The following is a 24,560-nucleotide window of genomic DNA, read 5'->3' as shown; positions in this document are numbered from 1 at the left end:
AAATATACCACAGACAAAAGTCTTTATTATATATATTTGGTATTACCCCTAGACCCAGACATTGGGTTCTGTAACTTATAACACTACTTATAACACTAATAACACTTTGCTTGACTTTGTGATAAATTCAGCGATCGCAAAATTCTGGAGAGACTGCTTAAATCAGGGGTGTCCAAACTCTGTCCTGGAGGGCCGGTGTCCTGCAGATTTTAGCTGCAACTTGCCTCAACTCACCTGCATGAATGTTTCTAGAAAGCCTAGTAAGAACTTGATTAGCTAGCCCAAGTGTGTCTGTCCTGGAGGGCTGGTGTCCTGCAAAGATAAGTTCCAACCCCATCAGAGATTGGACAGCCCTGGCATAATCAAAACTCAATGCAATTTGCTTAATTGCAATATGCATAATAACCACTTTGTGTACATTGTTTAATAACCACTTTGTGTACGCTTTTGAATTGCATTAAGGGACCTTGATCTTTCTTCCAACAACTTTTAACCTTGAAATGTTAAAAAAAAAGTGACTTTTATTTGTATTTTAATAGTTTAAAGTTCTGTATAGCTTATATGCTTAGCTAGTGTTTCTTCCCATACTGATAAACTTCCAGTGAACGGTTAATGTGACTTCTTTTCCATTTTAAACGGTTCCTTACAGCATCAGTGTTGTAATGTAATTACAATACAATCAGTTAAATAAACTTTGGCATTCATTTACTTGTTCAAGCGTAAAACGAGATGAAAGGCGTTTACACTCACACACCCGTCAGGATTAGCAGGCTAGCGCAGAAGCTTCGTTAAATATACTGGGGTAAAATAAATGTTCATATTTTAAAGACATGGCGGGGAAAAATGTAATTTAATGCAGTGCTTTTTGTACAATCTGAGACCCACTTTATATCGGATATCATTCAGCCAGTGGAGATCGTTAAACAAACAGACCTTAAACATGGCGATTTTGTAATGGCGTACAGTTCACTGGAAGCGCTTGTCCCAGGTTACTGACAAATTAAAAGTCCTTCCTCATACTTCTGCATATACCCTATGGTCTGGGTTGGTATTGTATATTACAGATTTGGTCTTGACTAAGTGCATTTACATGACTTTTGTCCTGGGAGCCCTGTACAAATATGCAGTGGTATTGACGCATGCTCAGGGCCGGTGTGCGACATCTAGTGTATATATCTGGCAATCCGCTAGCAAGCAGCTGTCTAATAGAAAATGCATAGTATTTTCTATGGTGGAACTTCTCTAAAACCTGGGGTCCTTTTTTAGATTATTTCAGAAAGTGAAAATTTTAACAAGGGCATCACTGTTGCGCAGTGGGTAGCACAATCGCCTTGCAGCAAGAAGATCGCTGGTTCGAGCCTCGGCTGGGTCAGTTGGCATTTCTGTGTGGAGTTTGCAAATTCTCCCCGTGTTGGTGTGGGTTTCCTCTGGGTACTCCGGTTTCCCCCACAAGTCCAAAGACATGTTATAGGTGAATTGGGTTAGCTAGATTGTCTGTAGTGTATGTGTGTGAATGAGAGCATATGGATGTTTCCAAGTGATGAGTTGCAGCTGGAAGTGCATCCGCTGCGTAAAACATATGATGGATAAGTTGGCGGTTCATTCCGCTGTGGCAACCCCAGATTAAAAAAGTACTTAGCCGAAAAGAAAATGAATGAATATTTTAAAATTCTGAATATATTGCTCCTCCAAAAGTAATCATTTTCTTCCCATTAACTTCATCCTGAATTTTATTTATTATTACTTTTTAATTTTACACCTGTAATATTATTTTGCATATTCATTTAGATGATCTTTTTTATTTATTGTTGCTTTTATTTTGTGTATTTTCTTCTGATACGCATCAAAAATGCTTTTCTTACTTATTTTTTTTTAAATATCTAAAAATTATTCAAGTATAATTTTTTTAGACAAGTAAAAATGAATTTTTTTTTTTTTTTTTTTTTAGAAATGATATGTGAATGTTTTAATTTTCCTAAAAAACTTAACAAAATAATTTGTCAATGGGGTAAGTAAAATAATCTTATTTCAAATTGAAAGCATGATTAATTTATTTAACCCATTGACAGAATATTTTTTTTAATTTTTTTTATTTTAAAATGTTTTTTTTCTTTTCTTTTTTCTTTTTTTTTTTTTTTGAAAAACTTGCTTAATATTTACTGATTTAGTTATTTCTGGAAAAAAGTTATACATTTCTTTACATTAAATTAATTCTTAGTTTAAGAATTTAGATATTTTATAAAGTTTTTCAGAAAAAAATTTGTCCAAAATGCGTCTTGATTTAGAAATGTTTTGATATTTGGTCAAGAAACAAATCAAAAACTACTGTAGGTAGAATAGCATTTTTTGCAGTGTAAACGGGTCATTTTAAATCATTTTATCATTCTTCTGTTTTTCTGTAATAGTGAATACTGCCAAGTTGGAGGAAATATATAAAAATTAGGTCAAAAAACAAGTCAAAAAAATCTTAAATCCCCTCTTTCCCCCAGATCTTAGAACCTCGTTTTAACTCTGACACCTTGGCGATGCTTCTGAACATCCCTCCTCAGAAGACTCTTTTGCGGAGACATCTGGCCACCAACTTCAACACTCTGGTGGGCTCTCAGGCTCAGCAAGAGAAACAAGAGTACCTGGAGTCCTCAGGCTACACACCGTTGACCACCACAGCTAAAGTCAGGGTATGAAAACACACAATATATCCTCAAATTCACATGCTGACCATGTCTTTATGAACACCTTAATCCCTAGTATTCATCAGTACAAGCCGGAAACCCATACACACGCAAACACACGCTTCAGATTCCTGTTTAATCCCAGCTGACACAGCACCTGTGTTTTGACACTTGGATTTTGCTTAGGCCATCTAGATGAAATGTGCTGAGCGACTTGTCATGCTGTAAAACACTTACTAAGCACAATGAAGCTTTGGACCAAACATAATCACAGTTGAGCCAACCATTAGTTTTTTGTGATAGGAAGAGGAGTGTGTGTTCAAATTAGACGTAAATTCCTTTTTCCGGTGAAAATGGCATTCAAGTGCATTTTGGGACTATTACAAATGATTGAATCTGAAGCCTGGAGAGTTTGGATAGCCTGGAGTTTTAATATACTGGTTATAATTTGATAAATTGCAGTGCATTTAACATATGTTTATTAAAGCATAAGGAAGTTGCTAATATACAATAAAAATTTATTTAATTAATCTGTATACAGATGAATATTATTAGCGCTTCTGTGAATTTTCCAAATGATGTTTAACAGAGCAAAGATTTTTTCACAGTATGTCTGATAATATTTTTTCTTCTGGAGAAAGTCTTATTTGTTATTTCAGCTAGAATAAAAGCGGTTTTAATTTTTTTAAACCATTTTAGTGTCAAAATTATGAGCCATTTAAGCAATATTATTAGCCCCTTTAAGCAATACATATATTTTGATTGCCTTCAGAACAAAGTACTGTTATACAATGCCTTGCCTAATTACCCTAACTTGCCTAGTTAAGCCTTTAAATGTCACTTTAAGCTGAATACTATTTTCTTGAACAATATACAGTTATTAGAAATTAGTTAAAACTATTATTTTTAGAAATGTGTTGGAAAAAAATCTTCTTTTATTAATAAATTGATGATTAAATTTCATTAAATTCAATCATTCATCAATTGAATTTGGCTAGAAAATGTAATAATTATCGAATTTTATTATAATATTTAAATTCTACTAAGTTCTTTATTATGAATAATGATAATAATAATAATTTAGGTGTAACTGTCAAGCTCAGCATCACAAAGTTATTAAATGCAATATGTAAAATGGATTGTAGTGTTATTAAATTATAGGGGTGGAATGGATCAGGGTTGATCCGTGATCCGTTCGGATCACAACCGACTGTTCGGAACACGCATGACCTGCGGATTAGTAACTTTTTTGAACTTGTAGGTTATTCCAACATTTCTAGCAATTGCAGAGAGATCACCTCCTGTGTCATTCAAATCACGTGTATGAAAGCATTTCTCCCTTTTACGATATAAGGATGACGGAAAAAGTTGTAGTGGGACCTAAATGCTTTCTTAGGTTAATAATTAAAGGTGTTTTCTGTCCCTGTTTGTTTAGCCTGCATTAATTCAGTGTAAGGCTGCACAATTAAACATTAAAAGATCGGGATCTCAGTTTAAACCAGCGGAACATGAATGATGAATGATAATGATTTGCATATGTTTATTCCTTGGAAGCGCTGCATTCAAATCTGTGTTTGATCGAGAGATCATAGTTCAGTTTTTACACATTTTCAGTTAGTTACAAACAATTAAATTACACAGCAGTACTGGGATAAGTTTATAGTTCAGATATAAACACTGATCTTCGTGGTAAAGATTAAAATCACTGTTTAATGGAACTTGACGCTGGTGAATGTTGTCGCAATTACATTGTGTAACCTATGGGTGGCGACAAACAAACATCCAAATTATCTCCCTGAATAGATTTTCAAAAATGATCCACCTATAATGAAAGTTTTATGTGTGAATTGCTGAACCATTAATTGAAAATAAGTGTGTTTTTGAAGAAATGGAAAGCAATTGATGTTTGTCGTCTCCCTTTTTTGCTGAAAAATTGTCCGATCCTTGACTCAAAAAACGTGTGATCCGAACCGTAAGATTTGTGATCCGTTACACCACTATTAAATTATATTTGTATATATATGTAAGATTAACTTTAAATGACCTCTGCCATCATCTAGTGCTCATTTAATGTAAATATCAAGGAAATGCAAACATAATTAAACATTAATCACACTGTAATTTATGCTGCTGTATTTGATTCTTCATGTTTGTTTTGTTCCTCAGCCACGTAAAATCGGTTTCTCCAGTTTTGGTCCACGTAAGAAGCGCTCGGATGATGCCACAGACTACATCTGTCCTCTGGATGCGTCCCAAGCCCAGGCTCTCATGAACGGGGCAAACCGGCCCTACAGTGGCTTCAGGGGCCTGAGCCCAATCTTCGACAGGGACCCCGAGAGAAGGGAGCAGGTGGGAGCTCTACAAATCTGACGCTCCGCAAACCAATAACCCTCCACCTAAAACCTCATGAAACTCAGTGCCATTTTAAAACACCCACAATCCCTCATTGGCAGAATGAACAGTGCGGAAAGACTTGGTTTAGTACTGTATGAAAACATCATCTCACGTGGGCAACATGGTTTAGAAAATGTTTTTCCTAAAAATAGTGCCACTTCACCTTTGATGGACATATGTTTGATTTCATTTTTCTTTTTTTGTGAATAGTAAAAGATTCTGTCTAACAAGTATTCCATTTTTGTAACCAACATCTACTTTGTGCTGTTTTAAAAGACAGTGTGTACAATCTTGTGCAATATTTGCATGTTTTAGAGTTATTTAATGGTATATTTATGGCAAGTTTTTAAGAGGCACACAGACTACTATTATATGTTCAGAGGCAGCACATTTTGACTAATCCAAGTTTATTTTTATTCAGCAAAAAGCACATTTTTATAGGTGAATATCTCATCTTTGCATTTTAAGATACTGTAATTATATTTAATCCAAAATATTGTGAAATAAACACCTTCAGTCGGGCTTGTATTGTGTTTTTTAGCATATAGGGGGACTTTTTCGTTGATCTCTGTTCTTGTTTTCATAGCTTTATTTAATTTGTAAAACTGAGGGTAAGTTTACACAACAGTTTTTGGACTAAAGAGGTTGTAATTTATTATTTTTTTAATTAGAATGTTTTGCATAGATACAGATGACAAACTGTATTGTGCATGCCAGACCAGTAGGTGGCAATGTCACTTTGAAAAAAAGTCCTGCCATTGTTGTTTTTTGTTGTCAAGTATTTAGACTGAACATATAATCATACCTGTCAAACATTTTTCCCGGGATTTTCCCATAATTCACAATTTTATCTCACTATCATCCCGTAAAGGGAATTTTCTCATATTTATCCCATAATTGTAATCTTTCTATGAAGGGTGGCATTAAACATCAAAGAGCCGATCCTCCCTATATGCAACCCATACCGCCGAACCACCAGGGGATGCTCCTTGCTCTTAAATGTGAATCTGTTCTGTCCTTTTATTTTAATTTGGCTTGAAATAAAAATAAAAATGGCGGGATTCTCTTCCTTACCATTACAGGCGCCGTCGCCGCTTCTATGCAATCCTCAAAACATTTATGTAGCGTTGCGTGACTGTCGCTCCATAGTGACGCTGTTTCCCAAACAGATTCTGTACACACGATTTGAAGCAGAGCGAAAGTGGACACTCTAGGTTTTGGGTGTGTGTTAAACAGACATAAACGCATAATTAATAATAATAAAAATATTAATAATAATAATAACAACAACAACATCTAAAGATGTCGATCTTGGTGGTTTTCACAACAAATTATGTCTTAAATAAGCATAAAAAGTTAGGAAAGCAATCGAATGCTTTCATTATAGATGAGTGCATTTTTAAAGTGACACCTCTGTATAGTTAATGTGATCCAACAAAAAAATCTAAATGAGAGATTAATTTGCTGCTTTTTAATCAGAATATTTAAGTTACACAGTGAAGAATAGGTTAATAAGATTTGATAATTGATTCAATTTCTTTATTATAGCCATTAATTTTAATAGGCTGAGCTGCTAATTCATTTGCAGCTTTTTCTAATGTATACTGTTCCTTCTCTCCTTTGTAAATAAAAATAATAGAAATAATAAAATATATTACTGACTTTAACTGTTTATTTACTAAGAAACAGCTGCAAATTAACATATTTAGTAATTTTGGGAAATCTTGGGGGGGGGGGGTGCTTTTACATCCCAACGTTGACAGGTATGCATATAATACATATACACATTTGACATTTACGCAAAACTTTGCACATTAAACTCCCTTTTCGGGCCCTTATAAATGTATGTTTACATATAAATGAGCTACCGAAACATAATAAGTTTATAAATACAGTGTTGTGTAAACTCTCCCTCAATCATCTTGCAAAATAATATGCAGGAAGACATTGACATGCATGATTTCCAAACATTAAGCATTAACCTGCTGCCCTCCCTGCATCCGGCCTCCACCAAACCGCCCATTATCACACTTTGGAGAAGTGCATGCTGGAAAGGAAGTTTCATGCACTTGCGCAGGTATATTAATTTATCACACACTTCTCTTTCTCCATGTAATTTGCACCTCATTGCCACCCATTGCTTCTGCTTGACATTCCATCTAAAACATGGCTGTCATAACATATTTTGTAGACATATTTGACTGATATCTTGACATTGCAGATCTTGCATGCTAAAGGATCGGGAATGCAGATTGAAGCCTTATCCAAAGGAATTAACAATCTCACAGTAAGTAGGAATTTAATATTTTGCCATTTAACTTAATCATTTAGTAGGTTCAGATAGGAAATACAGTACAAACTAATTTTCCTAAATGTATTCTACAAGCAAAAAAAGCACCTCACCCAGCCCTAATGTCACATTGCAGGCTGTTGTTGAACATTTTAGGTTTAACTCTGCTTAACTAGATTTAACTTCTACGCTAATCCTGACCCCCCTCCCCTGCTCTCACTTACAGTACTTACTGAGCCGAGACGAGCTGCTGAGAGGAATGAGACGCAGCCAGACTGCCATAGTGTGATTGGACCGCACCTCATTAACATCATCCCACTGAAAACCAGAGCTCCTCCTAACCCACCTTACCCTCAACCTGCAGGACTGCTGCTGTGTAACTCAATCACTGCATCCGAAACCAAATACTTCATAAGCGTACACCAAAATAGTAGTATTTCTGATTTCACAGTAGTTCTAAAACAGGAAGAACTGAGGTGACCTGTAATCAGAGATGTAAGAATAGTGTAGGCAAGGCTCCTTGGTTTCTACCGAGGGGAAGACCTAGCTCTTTCATCTCTTTTTAAGACCTTCACTCAACTTTGGAACACATTGAAGATATTTTTGATGAAATCAGTCATGATTTTTGTCTGGTTTTGTTGCACAAAAGTACTCACTGCGTCATAAAAAAGTCACTGTTTTGGACTGTTTTGATGTACCAATGTTCTTGGTACTTTTATGGATCCTAGCTGTCTACGGAGAGTCAAGAGTATTCTCAGATTTCATAAAAATATCTTAATTTGCTACCGATAACCTAATGACCATGTTCTTGGTACTTTTATGAACCCTAGCTGTCTACGGAGAGTCAAGAGTATTCTCAGATTTAATAAAATATCTTAATTTGCTACTGATAACCGAATGACCATGTTCTTGGTACTTTTATGAACCCTAGCTCTCTTTGGAGGGTCAGAGAGTTCTTAGATTTCATAAAAAGTATCTTAATTTGCTACCGATAAGCTCATGATCATGTTCTTGGTACTTTTATGGACCCTAGCTGTCTACAGAGGGTCAGAGAGTTCTCAGATTTTGTAAAAAAATATCTTAATTTGTAACCGATAACCGAATGACCATGTTCTTGGTATTTTTATGGACCCTAGCTCTCTACAGAGGGTCAGAAAGTTCTTAGATTTCATTAAAAATATCTTAATTTGCTACCGATAAGCTCATGATCATGTTCTTGGTACTTTTATGGACCCTAGCTGTCTACAGAGGGTCAGAGAGTTCTCAGATTTTGTAAAAAAAAATATCTTAATTTGCTACCGATAACCTAATGGTCAGTGCGATGACATGTAGCATAACTGTACTGTGGCCGTCCCGAGTTCGAATTCCGACTCGTGGACATTTCTCTATCCTATGATAATAAATACAAAAATAACAAAAATAATTCAAAATTTGTGTTCTGAATGTCCTAAGAGTTTATAGTGACATGAATTTTCATTTTTGGCTAAACTATCCCTTTAAGATGTGTTTTGAGGACACATTTGAAGGAACCGCCAAAACGGGGTCACCTTCGTAGCATTCCAGTGTGCATCACTTTTCGTGAAAAGTGAAGCCAAAATATTTTGATCAGCCCCTGGTGGCTGGCTGCAGTATAGGTCAAAAAAGAAACCTTCAAAACAGGGCGGACTTTGTCACACTCTAGTGCAGAGGTCACCAATCTCTGTTCTGGAGTTCTGGTTACCCTGCAGAGTTTAGCTCCAAATTACCCAAACAAACATGGAAGTTTCAAGTACACCTAGTAGGACCTTGATTGGCTTCTTCAGGCGTGTTTGATTAGGGTTGGAGCTAAACTCTGCAGGACACTGGCCCTCCAGGAAGTGTGGAGACCCCTACTCTAGTATTTGGCACTCTCCCTAAAAAGTGAAACTAAATCATTGAGTGCCCTCTAGTGGCTGGCAGCAGGTCTAGACTTATAAATATGTGGGTTGTGAGCCAAACAAAGAAATTACACTACATTACAAATACATTTTCTCAAAGATGGTACAGCCATTTTCGGTTGTCCATATTGACTATATTCTTCAATGCGGAAGTGCGCTCGTTTTGCGATTGTTGTAGAACTTCCGATTCAGCTGCCAATGGGAGAAATGACTAGGAATAATAAACAGCAGAAAACGGTTAAACTATTTGCTCTACAAACAAGTATTTGCATGACAATACAGATAAAATAATATAATAAGAAAATATCAGTTTGCAACACCAGGCAGCAAAACGAGCTGTTTTTAATGTCTAAAAATGAATGGAAGTGAATAGGACAGGAAGTCTCGAGACAAAATGATTCAAATGGCTGCGCCCACTCGTACGTGGAGAATAAGGTGAATAATGGCAATGTGTGTTTGAGTGTCAATTTTTTTGTTTTATTATAGTTTAGTTTGTTTATTTGATGCTATAAAAATGAGGGATGACATCACAAACATGCGCTTGTGATTGGGTCACCAGAACTATTGGGTGGGACTTTGATACCAAGGCTCTACCTTATGATCCAAATAATGACATTGGTCCTAGATGACAGCAGGCAAACCTGGTGTATTTTGGCTTTAATTTTCTGCCAAAGTCTATGGTCAAAATGTGGTGGCTCAATCAATCTTCAAATGTGGCCTTCAAAGAATGGAGCTTCTGAATTGAGACACAGCCTCCCCAGGAAAAATCAGTACACATTCAAATGTAGCACGTAATAAGTATATGATGACTAGGAAATCTTTTTCACCATTTAATTATGTTATTATATTATTAACTATTATTGATTTGAGGTTATAATGTACTGTATGAAGATAACTCTCCAAGATAAAATAGTTTGTGTTATGCAAGCAGCCCTTATTTTACTCTGTCAATTGATCAAATTGTCTACCTCTGCCTTTTTTTGTTTTTAATATAATCTTGTACTCCAATGTGTGAGTAAATCCATCTGTTTGCTCAATGCTTTGTGCTTTTCTTAGTCTAATCTCTATAATATGTTAAAAGCAGTTTGTTTTCTCAAACAGAAATGGTTGTTTGCTTTACTGTACCTCTTTTAAATCCTTTCCCAGAGTTAAAGGGGCTTTGTTATGGTTGAAGGTTTTTTTTTTAACCTCTCCAGTTCCCAAATGGCAAACAGTTTTTGGGAGGTCTTTATTTGACCACCGAGCTTAAAATGAAAACACTTTTTCAATAGGAGCCCAGAGAGGAGAAAGATCTGACTGCTGGTTCACTCTCACCCAATACCAAGGAAAGAATAATACTGGTGAGTTGTTTTACTTGCTAAGATTGTGAAGTTTTATATACAGTAGCATTACTTTACTGTAAATGTTTATAGTAAATTACATGTTAAGTTGTATTTGTTAACTAACATTAGTCAACTACAATAGCTAACAACATTAAGAATCCAAATATTCGTTAAATTCAACATTCAATAACTTGTATATTTAAATCAATTTCTCTGTAGCAAGATATATACTTATTTTTTTAATGTAAAACTTAAATTAACATGATGTGTTATTCAAAAGGCATGATAAATGTTTCAAATTTTATGGTATATCTCATTACCACTAACAATTCAGTATAATTATTATCAAAGTAATTATTTTTGACATTGTCATTATGCTGAAATTGTTTAAACCTACATGCTGTTTGTTCAAACTACTAATTTAAAACAAGCTGAATAAACAATTCTTGAGACTTTTTGGGACAACTTAAATATTTTATGTTCAATCCACTTAAATTTGTAAATAAAAAAAAATTATACATATACTTAATTCCGTCATGTTGTCTCAACACAAATCAATTGTGTGGAGCCCAGCATTTTTTACAGTGTTTGAAAAAGATTAAACCGATAATCCAATGGAGAAATGTAATCATCTATCCATATTTTCAGTGTATAAGAGAAACGACACTTTGATCTCCAGCAGCTGAAATGCACCAAACGAACCGCCAAAATGAAGCCAAATCCAGCATTTTCAGAACATTATGGCCCATTATGACATTAAAACCCAGCAGAACTGCCTCAATGGACCTCATCCACCTCTTCAGCGACTGCATCCGATCAGCTTCATTCAGAACTCAGGAATACCTACTCTTCAAAGATCCGGAAAACAAGTTCAACCCGAGTCCTTCAACCCTCAGCGAGATCTTCCTGATGACGTTCATCCAGCGTAGCGCCCTGTTGAACCTCACCGACATCTTCAACACCACAACTATGACCACAGAGCAGAGAATCCTTCTAGGCGCAGATTGGGTTTGGGCCGTCCTGGATCATCCCAGCAGGAACCCTAAAATCCAGATCGCCGTCCAGATTTGCCACCTTCCAGAAAGAACCGAGCAGATGCTGGAGGAGCTTTCTTTGGATCTTTACGCTGAAGTTATGCGAATGGCCGGGATGGACGTGGTGGAGAAAACTCAAGCCGAGAGGATGGTGGACTTCTGTTCCTCCATCGGTAGAGATTGTTTCGCACTTTTCCTCTTTTTTGGACGGCAAAAGGACGAAGGGAACATCTACGGGTTGCTGAGCAACAATCTGCAAGCCGCTGTGGGGAAGTGTGTGAGGATTGATCAGCTTTTTATCGATCATTTCTTTAAAGGTGCCAAATGCTTTGTTACTCCTGCTGGGATGTTACAGGCATTGGTTGGTAAAGAGGGTATTGATCCTTTGACCATGCTTGTTAAGTTCACCTAACAGCTCACTTAGTTGTCGTTTACACTAGTGTGCTTTTTTTTTTATTATTTATTTAAATCATAACAACCTTTTCCATTTAATTATAAGGTTAAAATATCATATATTTTTCTTTATTTTCATTTAGATGACCAAACTTTTAATTATTAATCAATCTGTGTTTTGTATTTATGTATGTGTGTATATAAGCACATTTATGAAGAGAAAACTGTACTTCTAATTTTATTTAACCTCAAAAACTACTCAAAGCATTTCTACATTTTCTCTTATCCTATGCACATGCATAAGGACACCCAAACATGTAAGACAGGGTTCCCAGCCTTCTTGCCAGTTCTTCATATACTTGAATTTCAGACATATGGATTTAAGGCCTTGAAAAAAGAAAACATACACTAGTGGTCAAAAGTTTGGGGTCAGTAGGATTTTTTAATGTCTTAAAAATAAACTTCTCCTGCTCACCAAGGCTGCATTTATTTCATCAAAAATACAGTACAAATTGTAAAATTGTGATTGCACTATAAAATAACTGTTCAAAAGTAGTTTATCGTTTAATTTAATAATTTATTCCAGTGATTTTAAAGATGAATTTTCAGCTTCATTACTCCAGTCTTCAGAGTGACATGATCCTTCAGAAATTACTCCAATATTAATTATTATTATTATTATTCTTGCTGTGAGGCAAACGTGCTACACACAGCGCCACCGAGCAGCCCCTATTATTATTATTATTATTATTAGTAGTAGTAGTAGTAGTAGTAGTAGTAGTAGTAGTAGTAGTAATACTTTTATTTGAAACTACATACAATAAGAAATAAATAATTAAAATGTATTTTTTACATTTAATAAATGCTGCCTTGATGAACAAAATCATTTTATTTAAATTATCAAATAAAATTCTGACTGATAGTGTTAGTGTATGCCCTTGAAAGTGCTTGAATTTAAAATATGTTTATGGTTATATGTTTTATTTCAACAATTCTACTCATTTGTCAAAAACCAATAAAAAAAAACTGCGAAATTCTATAAATAATTTTTTTTTTAAATCTTGTACATTAACACTGACAAATAATGAACGTTTTTAGCAATATTTTATGGTTAGTGCGTCGACACGGCACGGATGATCGCGGCGACCTGAGTTCGATTCCCAGCTCGAGGTCCTTTGCTGATCCTTACCCTATCTCTGCCACTTTCCTGTCTGTACATTTTCCACTGTCTTATCAAAAAAGGTGAAAACCCCTAAAATATAGTTATTAAAAAAAATAAATAAATAAATATATATATATATATATATATATATATATATATATATATATATATATATATATATATATATATATAATTCAGCAAATTTTATTAAAATTCTTGGAACATAACTTTTTAAAACAGTCAACTTTATGCTTTAATGTAAATTTGAACTGTAAGTGAAATGTTAAGTAAAGTAAGAACTTTCATGGTGCTACATATAGTATTCTTGGGTATGAATTACCAACACATCTCACGGCAATTCGTAACTTTTTGAATTAGTGGCTTATTCGTATAAATTCGTACAATCTAATTCGTACAATTTAGTATGATTTGCTTATCCCCCAATGACTGTTGGGTTTATGGGTGGGATTGGGTGCCACGCCTCCTTTTTAAAATCTTACAATTTCATACTAAATTGACAAAACGTAAAATACTTACGTTTTCTCCTGAGATCAGGCTGGAATTACAGAGGTGCTTCATTCAAAATGAATGGTGTTTTAAAGTCTTTGAATCCGCTGTTCGTGAAAGAGTGGGAACCCTGCTAAGAACTAATAATGCTTGTTTGGTAATCAGGGAAACCTCATTTTTAATAATGTGGACAAATAAAATAAATAGAAAACCTTTTTTATTTGTTTGTATTTCTCCAGTAAAAAAAAAATGGATGCATTTCAAAATAAGACAACAGTGCTGTGTATTTCTGGCCTGTTTTTCTTGAATTCCTTTACCAGAACTGGACAATTTGCTTATTCATAACAAGCAAAACAGGGTCCATAAACAAAAATACAAATTTGACATCAACATTCCACAAGACATAAACCCGCTATTAAACCGTGTCATCAGGAGGCTCAGTATGCAAAAATGTTTTCTTTTTTGTAGCCCAGCTTGAGTAGATTGGGCAGGCAGGCTTTCTCGATCATGGCTGGAGGTCCACACATGACCACCAGCACATCACTGTCTGCAGGTGGCAGATGATCTTTCATCATGGCGGCGTTAACAAACCCTTCGCTGTACTTCCAGCCTACCACAAAAATACAGACATAAACGCTTCACAGTCACTACAGCAGACAGTGTTTGAGTAAATCTGAGATATCATGTTAACACCCATTTAAACCCACTGTTTACAATTGTGGCTGTCTTTTCTGTTATTTCTGGAAGATCTATAAAGTGGTGGTTTTGGCTTTTGCCAACTTTTATATAAAAAATAGTTTTAAAAATAGTTTACATTACCGTGGACATGAGTAGACATTTATAAGCTTCCTATAAGCACCCAACATGTCTTTGAAAACATTGTGTGGAGTGTGCTCCTCACAGATGAGTGGGCTTGACAAACTCTCCTATCTGTACGCTATATATATATATATATATATATTTATACACACATTTTTTTTATATATATATATACAACAGGTCTGGTTGTTCTGTCTGACAAATATTGCTGCTCTTGGACAACATAATGTACTTTTGAGGCTTTTTAGGGGAGAATGTAGCTGTTTAGATTGCAACTGTGCAGTTTATTTATAAAGATAGTGCCTTTTTAAAATATTTTTAATTTCGGAGATTCAGTGCGTCGGCGGCTGTCAGTCTGTCATACTAGGCAGAGCAAAGATGGTTGCACCACAAGATGGCGACAGAGACCGCATGATAAGTGCTTAGTGGAGAAAAACGATTTTTTTCGTATTGTCATCCCTGTAGACATTACGCTAGAGAATCATTCAAATACTAGCTCTAAAGTGACATTAGTGAATGAGCAATGGTTTCTGCTGTTCTGACATCAGCTGCAGATGTGAATGAATGACGGAAGAAAGTAGTTCCTCGTACAAAAGGGTTTTTGAGACTCTCCGTGTTTGATTTTCTTTTTTATATACATGATTGTGCCATCGAACTGTTGTATAAACGTAATATTACACTCATAGCAGTGCAATATGGCTGTATGTGGACACTAAAGCACTTGGCCTGTGGCCTTGAGCCAACGCATGCCTCCCACCAGTGCCGATTTACAGCTATATCGCACTGCTATGAGTGTGATATTGCTTATATATCTTAATTTATATATCTAAATTTTAGTTTACTTTGAGTATGACTTTAGCTGGATTAAGGTCATCAAAAACCTGTTTACATGATAGACTGTCTTAATTGCGTTAATATCTAAATTTTGTTGTCCATATAAATGTACTATATGTCACACGACCAGATCAGTTCATGTATTTGCTACTTCCAGGTAAGGTATAAATTTGCCTAATTGTGACCAGAAGATAACACACTGTTGTAATGTTTGTACCGATTATAAAACTTAATTTAACCCACATAATATGAAAAGAGATGTGAAGTTTGCCTGTTAGCCATGTATAATAAAGATTACAATGGATGAATCTTAAATAGCAAGCAAGGATTTTGGGATTAAACATGTTAATAATACCTTCAGATGGTCTGTCCAGTGTGTACCAGAGTTTGAGGTTAGATGGGTAATCCCTGTGAACTTCATCCAGCTCCTTACGTAAAAGTATGTCCTTCTCAGTCTGAGGGAGTCAAACACACAGTAAATGAGGTGCACTGCAGGGGTGTAAAGCACTGGAGGAATGTACTTGATTATTGAACTTAAGCACAAATTCCCCAAAATAATACTTGAGTACAATTTAAAGTGACTTCTTGTGCACGTCATGATTTTACCAAGTACGATGCGATGCTGAATTAACATCTATGTCAATCCTGGAACATGATTTTTGTTTGAAAATGTAATCCATATTCCTATCTATTTCCTACCCCTAAACCCAATCATAACTTTAAAAATAATGCCTTAATAGAAACTGTAAAGATATCCCTTAATTCTAATTGGTTGATTGGAATGTTGTTCCAGGATCAACATAGATGTTAATGCAGGAACATATCCTACTTGGTGAAAACAGATTGGCGGAATTCTTGTACATTATTTCAGTACATTTCTGTGGAGAAAGCTGTCATTTTTACTCATTATATTCAGATTTTTAACTGCATTTTTGTCGCATTTTTACATTTACTACTATCTTACATACATTTTTATATACCTGGTTTCAAAAATTCAGGGAAGGAAATAGCGACTAAGCCTAATCAGTTTTTTTGTGATGTCTTATTTTCAGAGAAATCACTCATTCAGATTCATCTTTTTGTATTCATTCATTTTCTTTTCGACTGAGTCCCTTTATTAATCTGGGGTCGCCACAGCGGAATGAACTGCCAACTTATCCAGCACATGTTTTACGCAGGCGATGCCCTTCCAGCCATCTTTTTGTATTCTTAATGGAAAATTATATTTTTATTTACATTCATATGACAATCATATAGTTTTCTTCTTGTTTTCTGCTTTAAAAATGATTGTCAGTAGATTATTTTAGACTTTTAAGATTATGTATTGTTTTCTGAACAATCTGTCATTCCAGTTCACTTTTTAGTATAATTAACACTTTTCTTTTTTAAATCTATCCTTTCATCCAGTAAGACTCTTGTTTTCAGAGAAATTTGTCATCCTGATTAAACTTTTACTTTAAAGTAATATAAAGTAATTATTCATTAGTTTGAATAAATTATTATTATTATTTGTAAAAATCAGTGAAGTAGTAATAGTATGATAAGCAAATTGAAATTTTGGTGTGTACAGTACATATAGGAATGGCAGTGCTTCTCTTTTTTTATTATGCGAAAGGTAAGAATATATAATCACAGTATATTGTAAAGTAAATGGAAAGACTAAAAGAAAACAACAACACAAAACAAAAACTAACAGAAGAGGTATATACATCACACAATAAAGAAAAAGATTATATACTTTACAATTTCAGTTGTTTTTAAAGCCTTTTTTGTAAAAGAGTTAAAATGATTTCAAAGTCATACTGCATTTCAGTAAGCAAAATATTTTAAAGAAGTTTTGAAAATTTACATTTGAATGGCAGTGCTTTTCTGAGTGGTCTAATGATGTCAGTTTGACATTTTGAGAGAAATGTGCTTAGCCACGCCTCTTCAATCGTTAGTTTGCTGCAAGTGAAATATGTGAGGACATGGCACTACTAAAATTATGTTTCATTTGGAAGTACGTCTTTTAAAGAAAAAAACTCAAATTCAAAAAGCAAATTCTGCTTCACACAGACTTTTTCACTACAAGCGGGAAGGGTGAGAACTGAAAACCCTGGACATATCTTGTCACACATTTCCTCCACACCACATTCTAGTACACATATCCGTCTGTCAGTTAACAATGACGTTTTTGTTTTGGGTTAGTAATTGAGAAAGTAACAATTTATTCGATAATAATTGAGGATGTTTACATATTGATATCAGAAAACAACACAAAGGTATGTATCCAGAAAACTATTAGGGGCGCGAATTTCACCGTCAGCATCATGTTTGTTGATATGTGTTAATCTTCTGTAGAATATTCCGTCATGAATGTGACTGACCTGATTGGCGAATATCAGAGAGCACTCGGTCTTGTCGGATGGATCTGCAGTGATGCTCCTGATCAGCTGCAGCATTGGAGTGATGCCTGAAGGAACCAACAGGTCCTCTTTAATTAATGTGTCTTGATGAATTGTTTTGGCAGTAAAGTGTGGAAACCTGTTATGAATAACTGGAGCTCGTTCAAAATGTCACAAAACTGTACCTGTGCCGCCAGCAATCATGGCCACGTGTTTGAACTTCCGCACTTCAGCTTCAGATTTTTTGTCAGGTCGAATAGCAAACTTCCCTGTAATGTTAAATATGTTCAGCGTCTGAGGCATTTTATTTCAATATTTTAAAAAAAGCACATAAGTTTGTAATAATCTAAAAGCAGTAAGACATCGCCCTCTAGCGGAAAGGCTGCGTGTTTTGCAGCATGTCATGAAATGTGTATTAAGATATTGTAAATAACATATTTATATATAAAAAAAATTGTCCACTAAAATAATCTGGATAAAATATAAACATTTAAACAGGACAAGTCAAAGTTGAAGAACTAAAGTTGCTACTAAAATCTTGTTTATGTATATAAGCACCGAGCACAAAAACAGCCAGACACAGGAAAAGTTTCTTTCCTCAGGCTCTCTACCTTATGAACAGTTAAATATTACCCTACTGTGCAATAAATATGTGCAATACTTTCTCATACGCACTTGTACACAGCACCTTATATCAATATACAATGCAATACTTTCTACATTCGCACTTGTACACAGCACCTTATAACCTGTATATTTATAACAATCTGTACATACAACTCAACATCCAGGTTTCTTCACTAACCGCATCTGTTTAATGTTCATCATTTTTTATTATTATTATTTTATTTCTTCATATTTATTTTGTGTTGTCACATGTCACTTTATGTACACTGGAAGCTTCTGTAGCCAAAACAAATTCCTTGTGTGTGTGAAGCACACTTGGCAATAAAACCGATTCTGATTCTGATTCTGATTCTGATATATATATATATATATATATATATATATATATATATATATATATATATATATATATATATATATATATATATATATATATATATATATAATTGTAACGTAATTAGTGAAAAATATTTGTTGCTCGATTATTCACAAAAATAGCATGTGAAAAGTTTACATTTAAAATATGTTTAAGTACTTAAATTACTAAAACAAAAAATACATTTTATACAAAAATTAATTTAGAACAAATGACAAATAATAATAATAATTATAGTAGTATTATAAAAGCATTTTTATAATAATAATTGCAATACAATTGACAGTAAAATTTACAAAACATATGAATTGAAATAAAGTTGAAATAGATCAAAAGACTAAATAAAAAAAGTACTAAAATGACTAAAAGCTAAACATTTTGACATAAACCAAAACTATCAAAACAATAATAAATGCAATATAAATTATAAATGTTTAAAATAAGTGAAAGCTGAAGTACTGAAATTTTACTAAAATATAATTAACATAAACATATTGTGTTGAAATGTAATTCCTAAAAATATGTCATAAAATTGATAAAAATTCATATTAAATAAAAAAAATAATAATATAAAAATATAATAAAAAAATTTTATAAAAAAAAATAATAATAATAATAATAAATAAATATATATATATATATATATATATATATATATATATATATATATATATATATATAAATATGGTAAACTTTATAGAAACATTTAAATATTTATACATTTAGAAATGTCAAATTTAACCGATACAGTAAATAAAAGCATAAAAAATTATGTTAATTTAAAATAAAATAATAAATACTAAGATGGACGGACGGACGGACGGACGGACGGACGGACGGACGGATAGATAGATAGATAGATAGATAGATAGATAGATAGATAGATAGATAGATAGATAGATAGATAGATAGATAGATAGATAGATAGATAGCAACTAATAAACCAATAAAAGCATTACCATTTCCATTGTACACCAATAATCCATTCGGACCTCTAAAGTCAATAGTGTCTCCAATCTTCATATTATCCAAGTACTGAGACATTTTGCCTCCATCAGGATAGCTTGGATGAGTATTTTTATAGTAGACCTGATATGAGATATTAAAAACATTTCAAACTTTAAATCCCACTACAAATCATGAACTGGTCATTTTGCAACTAGAAAAGTACCTTGACAACTAGATCAACATAACCCTGATCTTGATCACTGGACACAGGGGTGTAAGCACGTACAACCAGACTCCCATTCACTTTTGCAGACAAATAAATATGTTGACCTGTGACATAAGAGTGAAGATATGAATAAATAAAGTGCAGTCACTGTTGTGAAATTAGGCTCAAGTTCAGGTGATACAGGTGTAGAGCAAAGTCTTACCGATTGGGAGACCAAGAACATGAGACGAGGACGGAAGACCAAACCTGAATCTTTTTGTGTCGTGATTGATTTCCTGTTGAAAAGCATTAATGCACGATAAATCATTTTGTTGTGTGATATGTAGTGTCACAGAAATGATGCGAAAAGTGATATTGTAAGCAGGATGCAAAATATACATTGATGATCGGGGGTTGGGGGGGGGGGGGTGTTTAATACATGGTTCAGTGAATCACATATGAATTTCTTTAAATTACGTCTAATTTATTAATGAACCGTATTTAAGTTGCCAGTGTTTTAAGGGATATTCAGAGTACTCTGACCTACAGTAACCTCTGATTAGCTATTTCAGTGGTTACAAGTATACAAACCATGCATCTAATATTACTTTACTTTAGGCGATATGTATAAAGTTCTAAGAAACGTTTTAAAGGTAAAATCCTATTTAAAGTATTCATTATAAAGCACTAATTAAGGAAGTATTGCAAAAAATATATATTTTTTTTATTTATTTATCTTTTATTTTTGCAGCCTGTTAGAACTTTAAAGTTCATGTTATGTCATTACTTAGTTTTGTATACTTGCAGGTCTATTTTAATAAAATAGGAAAAATATACAATAATCAAATGGTATTAGTAAATTAAGAATAATAATAATAACAATGATAATAACAACAATTTATATATATATATATATATATATATATATATATATACATACATACATACACTTTTGTGAGGTACAAAAAGTTAAAAAGGAGGGCCCAATGTGTTCTTAATCCGGCCCTGCCTATAATTATTATTGAACACCATAGCAAACTATATATCAGCACTGTCAGGGACAAACCTTTTCATTCTGTTATATAGATTATGTAATTTAATATTTAAAGAGTTCTAATACAAACTTTGACATCAGTATGTAAATGTCCTTTTAAAATTACTTTAAATTTATTTGTGAATGTGGGCCATTTTGCTCTGTCACTTTTTCTAAAAGACTGCAGCTTTGAAACTAAGGTTATTTGCACAATTGCTAAACTGTCTGTAGTTTTCAGGGGGAAAATGTATACAGTGCTCAGCATATGAATATATTTATATTTTTATTTAATGAATATTTTCTATAGGATGCTTTACAATATTATATTTGTGCATATACGTTAGTTTTGTCAGTACTAAAGTCAAATCTGGAGCTAATCTAACAAAATAAAGTACAATAATGATTCAAAAATTAGTAGCCCAAATTTATATTTTAGGGAAAAATATTAAATAAAAATTTCAAAAATAGTAATAATCAAGAGAAACAAAAAATACAATTTTATTGAAATATTGTAGTATGTAAATATATATATATTGTTTTTTTGCAATATGTTGCATGAATTTAAATGTGTTATCTTTACATTTCTAAAGATGTTCTTTGACTAAAATATTATTTTAATAAACATATCTGTTTATTAAATCTGTTTTGTTCAAATGCACCAATATAAATTACCCATATTCACTGAGAAATTGATACAAATATTCATTTTCAAAATGGGGGGTACTCAATTATGAGCACTGTGTATACATTTTTTTGTTGTTGTAAAGGAGTTCCCTGAGGTTATTCACACCTCCAACAGATATTAAATCAAATGCTGTCATTCACTTCTATGCAAATGTGATGGCTGATATAAATTAGGTCTCCAAAAATGATTGAGATCATCATCATGTTCATTTATTGCTCGATAAGTCAGTATTTTGATTATTGTGACAGGCCAACGTTACATTGTACCAGTGAAATAACAGATAGAAGCAGCAGATTAAAAATCTCAACCTAAATACTTAATGAATCAAAGCTGCAGTACCAGAATTACTACAACTAAAAGCTGTTTATAAAACTATTATACTAAAAATGTGCTTAAAATGTTTGTAGTGCCATTGAATAAAACATTTTAACAGAAGTTTTTTGTTGAGTGGAACAAATCTGAAATAAAATAGTATGAAATAGTGATTAAAACACTAAAATTAAATATTTAACAACATTTTTAAAACTGTTTAAATAGAATTTTTTTGCATAACATAATTGATTTATATAAAATGTTCTTTGAAATAAATCTGAAATGAAAATAGCAGGTGAAATAAAAGGTGGCAACAATAATAATGTTTTTAAATTGCAGGAGAAAAGCTGCGAGTTTCTGACTGACCTCTTTCTCTATGAGGGGCAATGGATATTTCACACTGGGGTCCTGCAAGGCTTTTGGAATCTTGTTTTGGGGTTTTGGAGGTGTGCTGTTGGAACCTGCTGGTTTGAGGAAGAGGAAGAAGACGGTGATCACCACTATAGAGACCCCGATGAGCACAGGTGCTGTCTGAAAAATACAAGGACATACACTGTTAATACACACTTGACTGATTTTTTTGTGTGTTTTAGATGTTTGATTATTGTAAATGAAAAAAATATCAATGATTATTTCATTCAAATATTCATTCCATTCATTTATTATCATTTGGCTTAGTCCCTTATTTATCAGGAGTTGCCACAGCGGCATGAACTGCTAATTATTCCCGCATATGTTTCATGCAGCATACACTTTTGCATTCACACACATTACAGGCAATTTAGTTCATCCTATTCACTCATCCCGCATGTCTTTGGACTGTGGGGGAAACTGGAGCACACGGAGGAAACCCACGCTAGCACAGGGAGAACATGCAAACTCCACACAGAAATGCCAACTGACCCAGCCGGGACTCCAACCAGCCGTCTTCTTGCTGTGAGGCGACAGTGCTAACCACTGCGCTACTGTGCTTATATTTATATAGTTATTTTTAAATTATAAATATTTAATTGCACTGGAAGGGTATCCGCCCCATAAAACATATTAATTGGTGGTTCATTCCGCTGTGGCAACCCCTGATAAATCAGGAACTTAGCATAAAGTATTTAATTATAAGAATAATTTTTGTTTTTAATTCTATGTTACCAAATGTGGGGCGACGTGGTGGCGCAGTAGGTAGTGCTGTCGCCTCACAGCAAAAAGGTCACTGGTTTGAGCCTCGGCTGGGTCAGTTGGCATTTCTGTATGGAGTTTGCATGTTCTCCCTGCATTCGCGTGGGTTTCTTCCGGGTGCTCCGGTTTCCCCCACAAATCCAAAGACAAGCGGTACAGGTGAATTGGGTAAGCTAAAATTGACGGTAGTGTATGTGTGTGAATGACATTGTATGAGTGTTTCCCAGTGATGGGTTGCAGCTGGAAGGGCATCCGCTGCGTAAAACATATGCTGGATAAGTCGGCGGTTCATTTCACTGTGGCGACCCCAGATTAATAAAGGGACTAAGCCGAAAAGAAAATGAATGAATGAATGTTACCAAATGTTATTTATATTCCAAAAAAATCTTAAATATCTATAATTATTAAATATCTAATATTCCTATTTTTTATTATATTAATTCTTAACTAATTTGCATATGCATATATAAATAGAGAAGATGGACTGGAGAATGGTGAATTAATTCATTTAAATATTATATTTGTAATCATAATTAAAATGTAAATTCTATAAAGAATTAAACAGTCATCAATTAAATGTTTATTTAGTTTCTATTTAAATTCCTAGATTAATTAATTAATTATGATAAATGCATTTTTGGCATGGACTCAAGAGTGGTAAATGAATTTCAGAATTAATTCTAGAATTAACAAAATTATTTTGATGAATTCACAATTATTCCATAGTCTAAATTCAGACAAATTGTAAATATTATTATTATTTTTTTTTTTTTTGAACGTTTGTAATTTATTGCATGTTAAATTGTAATATTTTCATTTAGTGAAATATTATGTAGAATTTCTATTCCAAATAACTGGTATATCAAAGTAATAACCAACACTATAAGCTACTGGTATATTGTGCTACATTATTAAGGCCTAACCATGCCAGTAATTACCTCTCACCCTCTTTCCACTTCTGTCATTTGAACAAGAATAAAATCAACAGACAAGTGTAAAACTAACACAGAGGAAAAAGGAAAGTGCAAATTACTTTTTACAAGGCGGTGTAAAAGAAAGAGACCAAAAAAAAGAGGAAATACTCACTAGAATGTCCATGCTGTAGTCTTATTCCGGTAGTGAACTGTTCTGGGTTAAGTCTACAGTACGTGAGTTAGATGTGCATTTCTTTCCTATATTGCAACCTTTGCACCAAGGCCAGTTCATAGACAGAGTTATTGAAAGGCAGCCAATCAGATAAGGTCTCCAAGTGGCCTCAGCCAGTAGGAATGGGATATTCTAATGAGCAGCCTTGGCAGAGCGTTGCCTATGGTTCTTTGTGCGTGTTGGTGATCACCTCATTGCCTGATAACTCATGCTGAGGACGGGTTAAGAAAACCCCTTGAGTACAGAACAAGAACAGGAATGCCTGACATTTCTGAAGTTTTTGAACGGTTTTATTCATTCAAGACAAAAATCTATAATGTAAAGATAT

At 33.8% G+C, this 24,560-nt stretch overlaps 3 protein-coding genes across 9 annotated transcripts in view; 2 read left to right on the top strand and 1 right to left on the bottom strand.

The window, feature by feature from the left end:
* ppfibp2b (PPFIA binding protein 2b) overlaps window positions 1-8,019 on the top strand; it is a 105,476-nt gene extending 97,457 nt beyond the window's left edge. For 6 of the 7 annotated variants that reach the window (XM_056452418.1, XM_056452420.1, XM_056452415.1 and 3 more), the window contains 2 exons: window positions 2,490-2,678; window positions 4,839-5,588. In XM_056452418.1, coding sequence (XP_056308393.1) covers window positions 2,490-2,678; window positions 4,839-5,042 — 393 coding nt within the window. In that variant the 3' untranslated portion in view covers window positions 5,043-5,588. Of the gene's footprint in view, window positions 1-2,489; window positions 2,679-4,838; window positions 5,589-7,287; window positions 7,354-7,582 lie in introns of those variants that run through there. The other variant, XM_056452417.1, reaches the window with a different exon arrangement.
* Window positions 7,284-12,097, top strand: rep15 (RAB15 effector protein). The gene is made up of 3 exons (XM_056452421.1): window positions 7,284-7,353; window positions 10,544-10,612; window positions 11,243-12,097. Exon 3 carries the CDS (start codon window positions 11,282-11,284, stop codon window positions 12,038-12,040), a length of 759 nt encoding a protein of 252 aa, XP_056308396.1. The 5' UTR covers window positions 7,284-7,353; window positions 10,544-10,612; window positions 11,243-11,281; the 3' UTR covers window positions 12,041-12,097.
* A 1,793-nt stretch (window positions 12,098-13,890) lies between these two features.
* On the bottom strand, window positions 13,891-24,259 carry LOC130219898 (NADH-cytochrome b5 reductase 2). The gene is made up of 9 exons (XM_056452398.1): window positions 24,173-24,259; window positions 22,280-22,444; window positions 20,107-20,179; window positions 19,902-20,008; window positions 19,690-19,819; window positions 17,913-17,996; window positions 17,710-17,795; window positions 15,699-15,798; window positions 13,891-14,300 (listed from the first exon to the last, which is right to left on the bottom strand). The coding sequence occupies exons 1-9, from the start codon at window positions 24,182-24,184 to the stop codon at window positions 14,128-14,130; spliced, it is 930 nt and encodes a 309-aa protein (XP_056308373.1). The 5' UTR covers window positions 24,185-24,259; the 3' UTR covers window positions 13,891-14,127.
* Window positions 24,260-24,560: the final 301 nt, after the last annotated feature.

This window comes from Danio aesculapii, chromosome 25, assembly GCF_903798145.1.
Source record: "Danio aesculapii chromosome 25, fDanAes4.1, whole genome shotgun sequence".
Classification (NCBI taxonomy): Eukaryota; Metazoa; Chordata; class Actinopteri; order Cypriniformes; family Danionidae; genus Danio; species Danio aesculapii.
The sequence above is the reverse complement of the archived record's forward strand: the minus strand, read 5'-3'. Positions and strand labels throughout refer to the sequence as shown.

Excerpts from the sequence above, each read along its gene's own strand:
- rep15 (XM_056452421.1), top strand. The coding sequence starts at position 11,282 with ATGCACCAAACGAACCGCCAAAATGAAGCCAAATCCAGCATTTTCAGA.
- LOC130219898 (XM_056452398.1), bottom strand. Across the intron at positions 17,997-19,689 it reads ATTGGTGTACAATGGAAATG|GGAAGTTTGCTATTCGACCT; the intron begins GTAATGCTTTTA and ends TTAACATTACAG. Across the intron at positions 15,799-17,709 it reads CTCTGATATTCGCCAATCAG|ACTGAGAAGGACATACTTTT; the intron begins GTCAGTCACATT and ends TGACTCCCTCAG.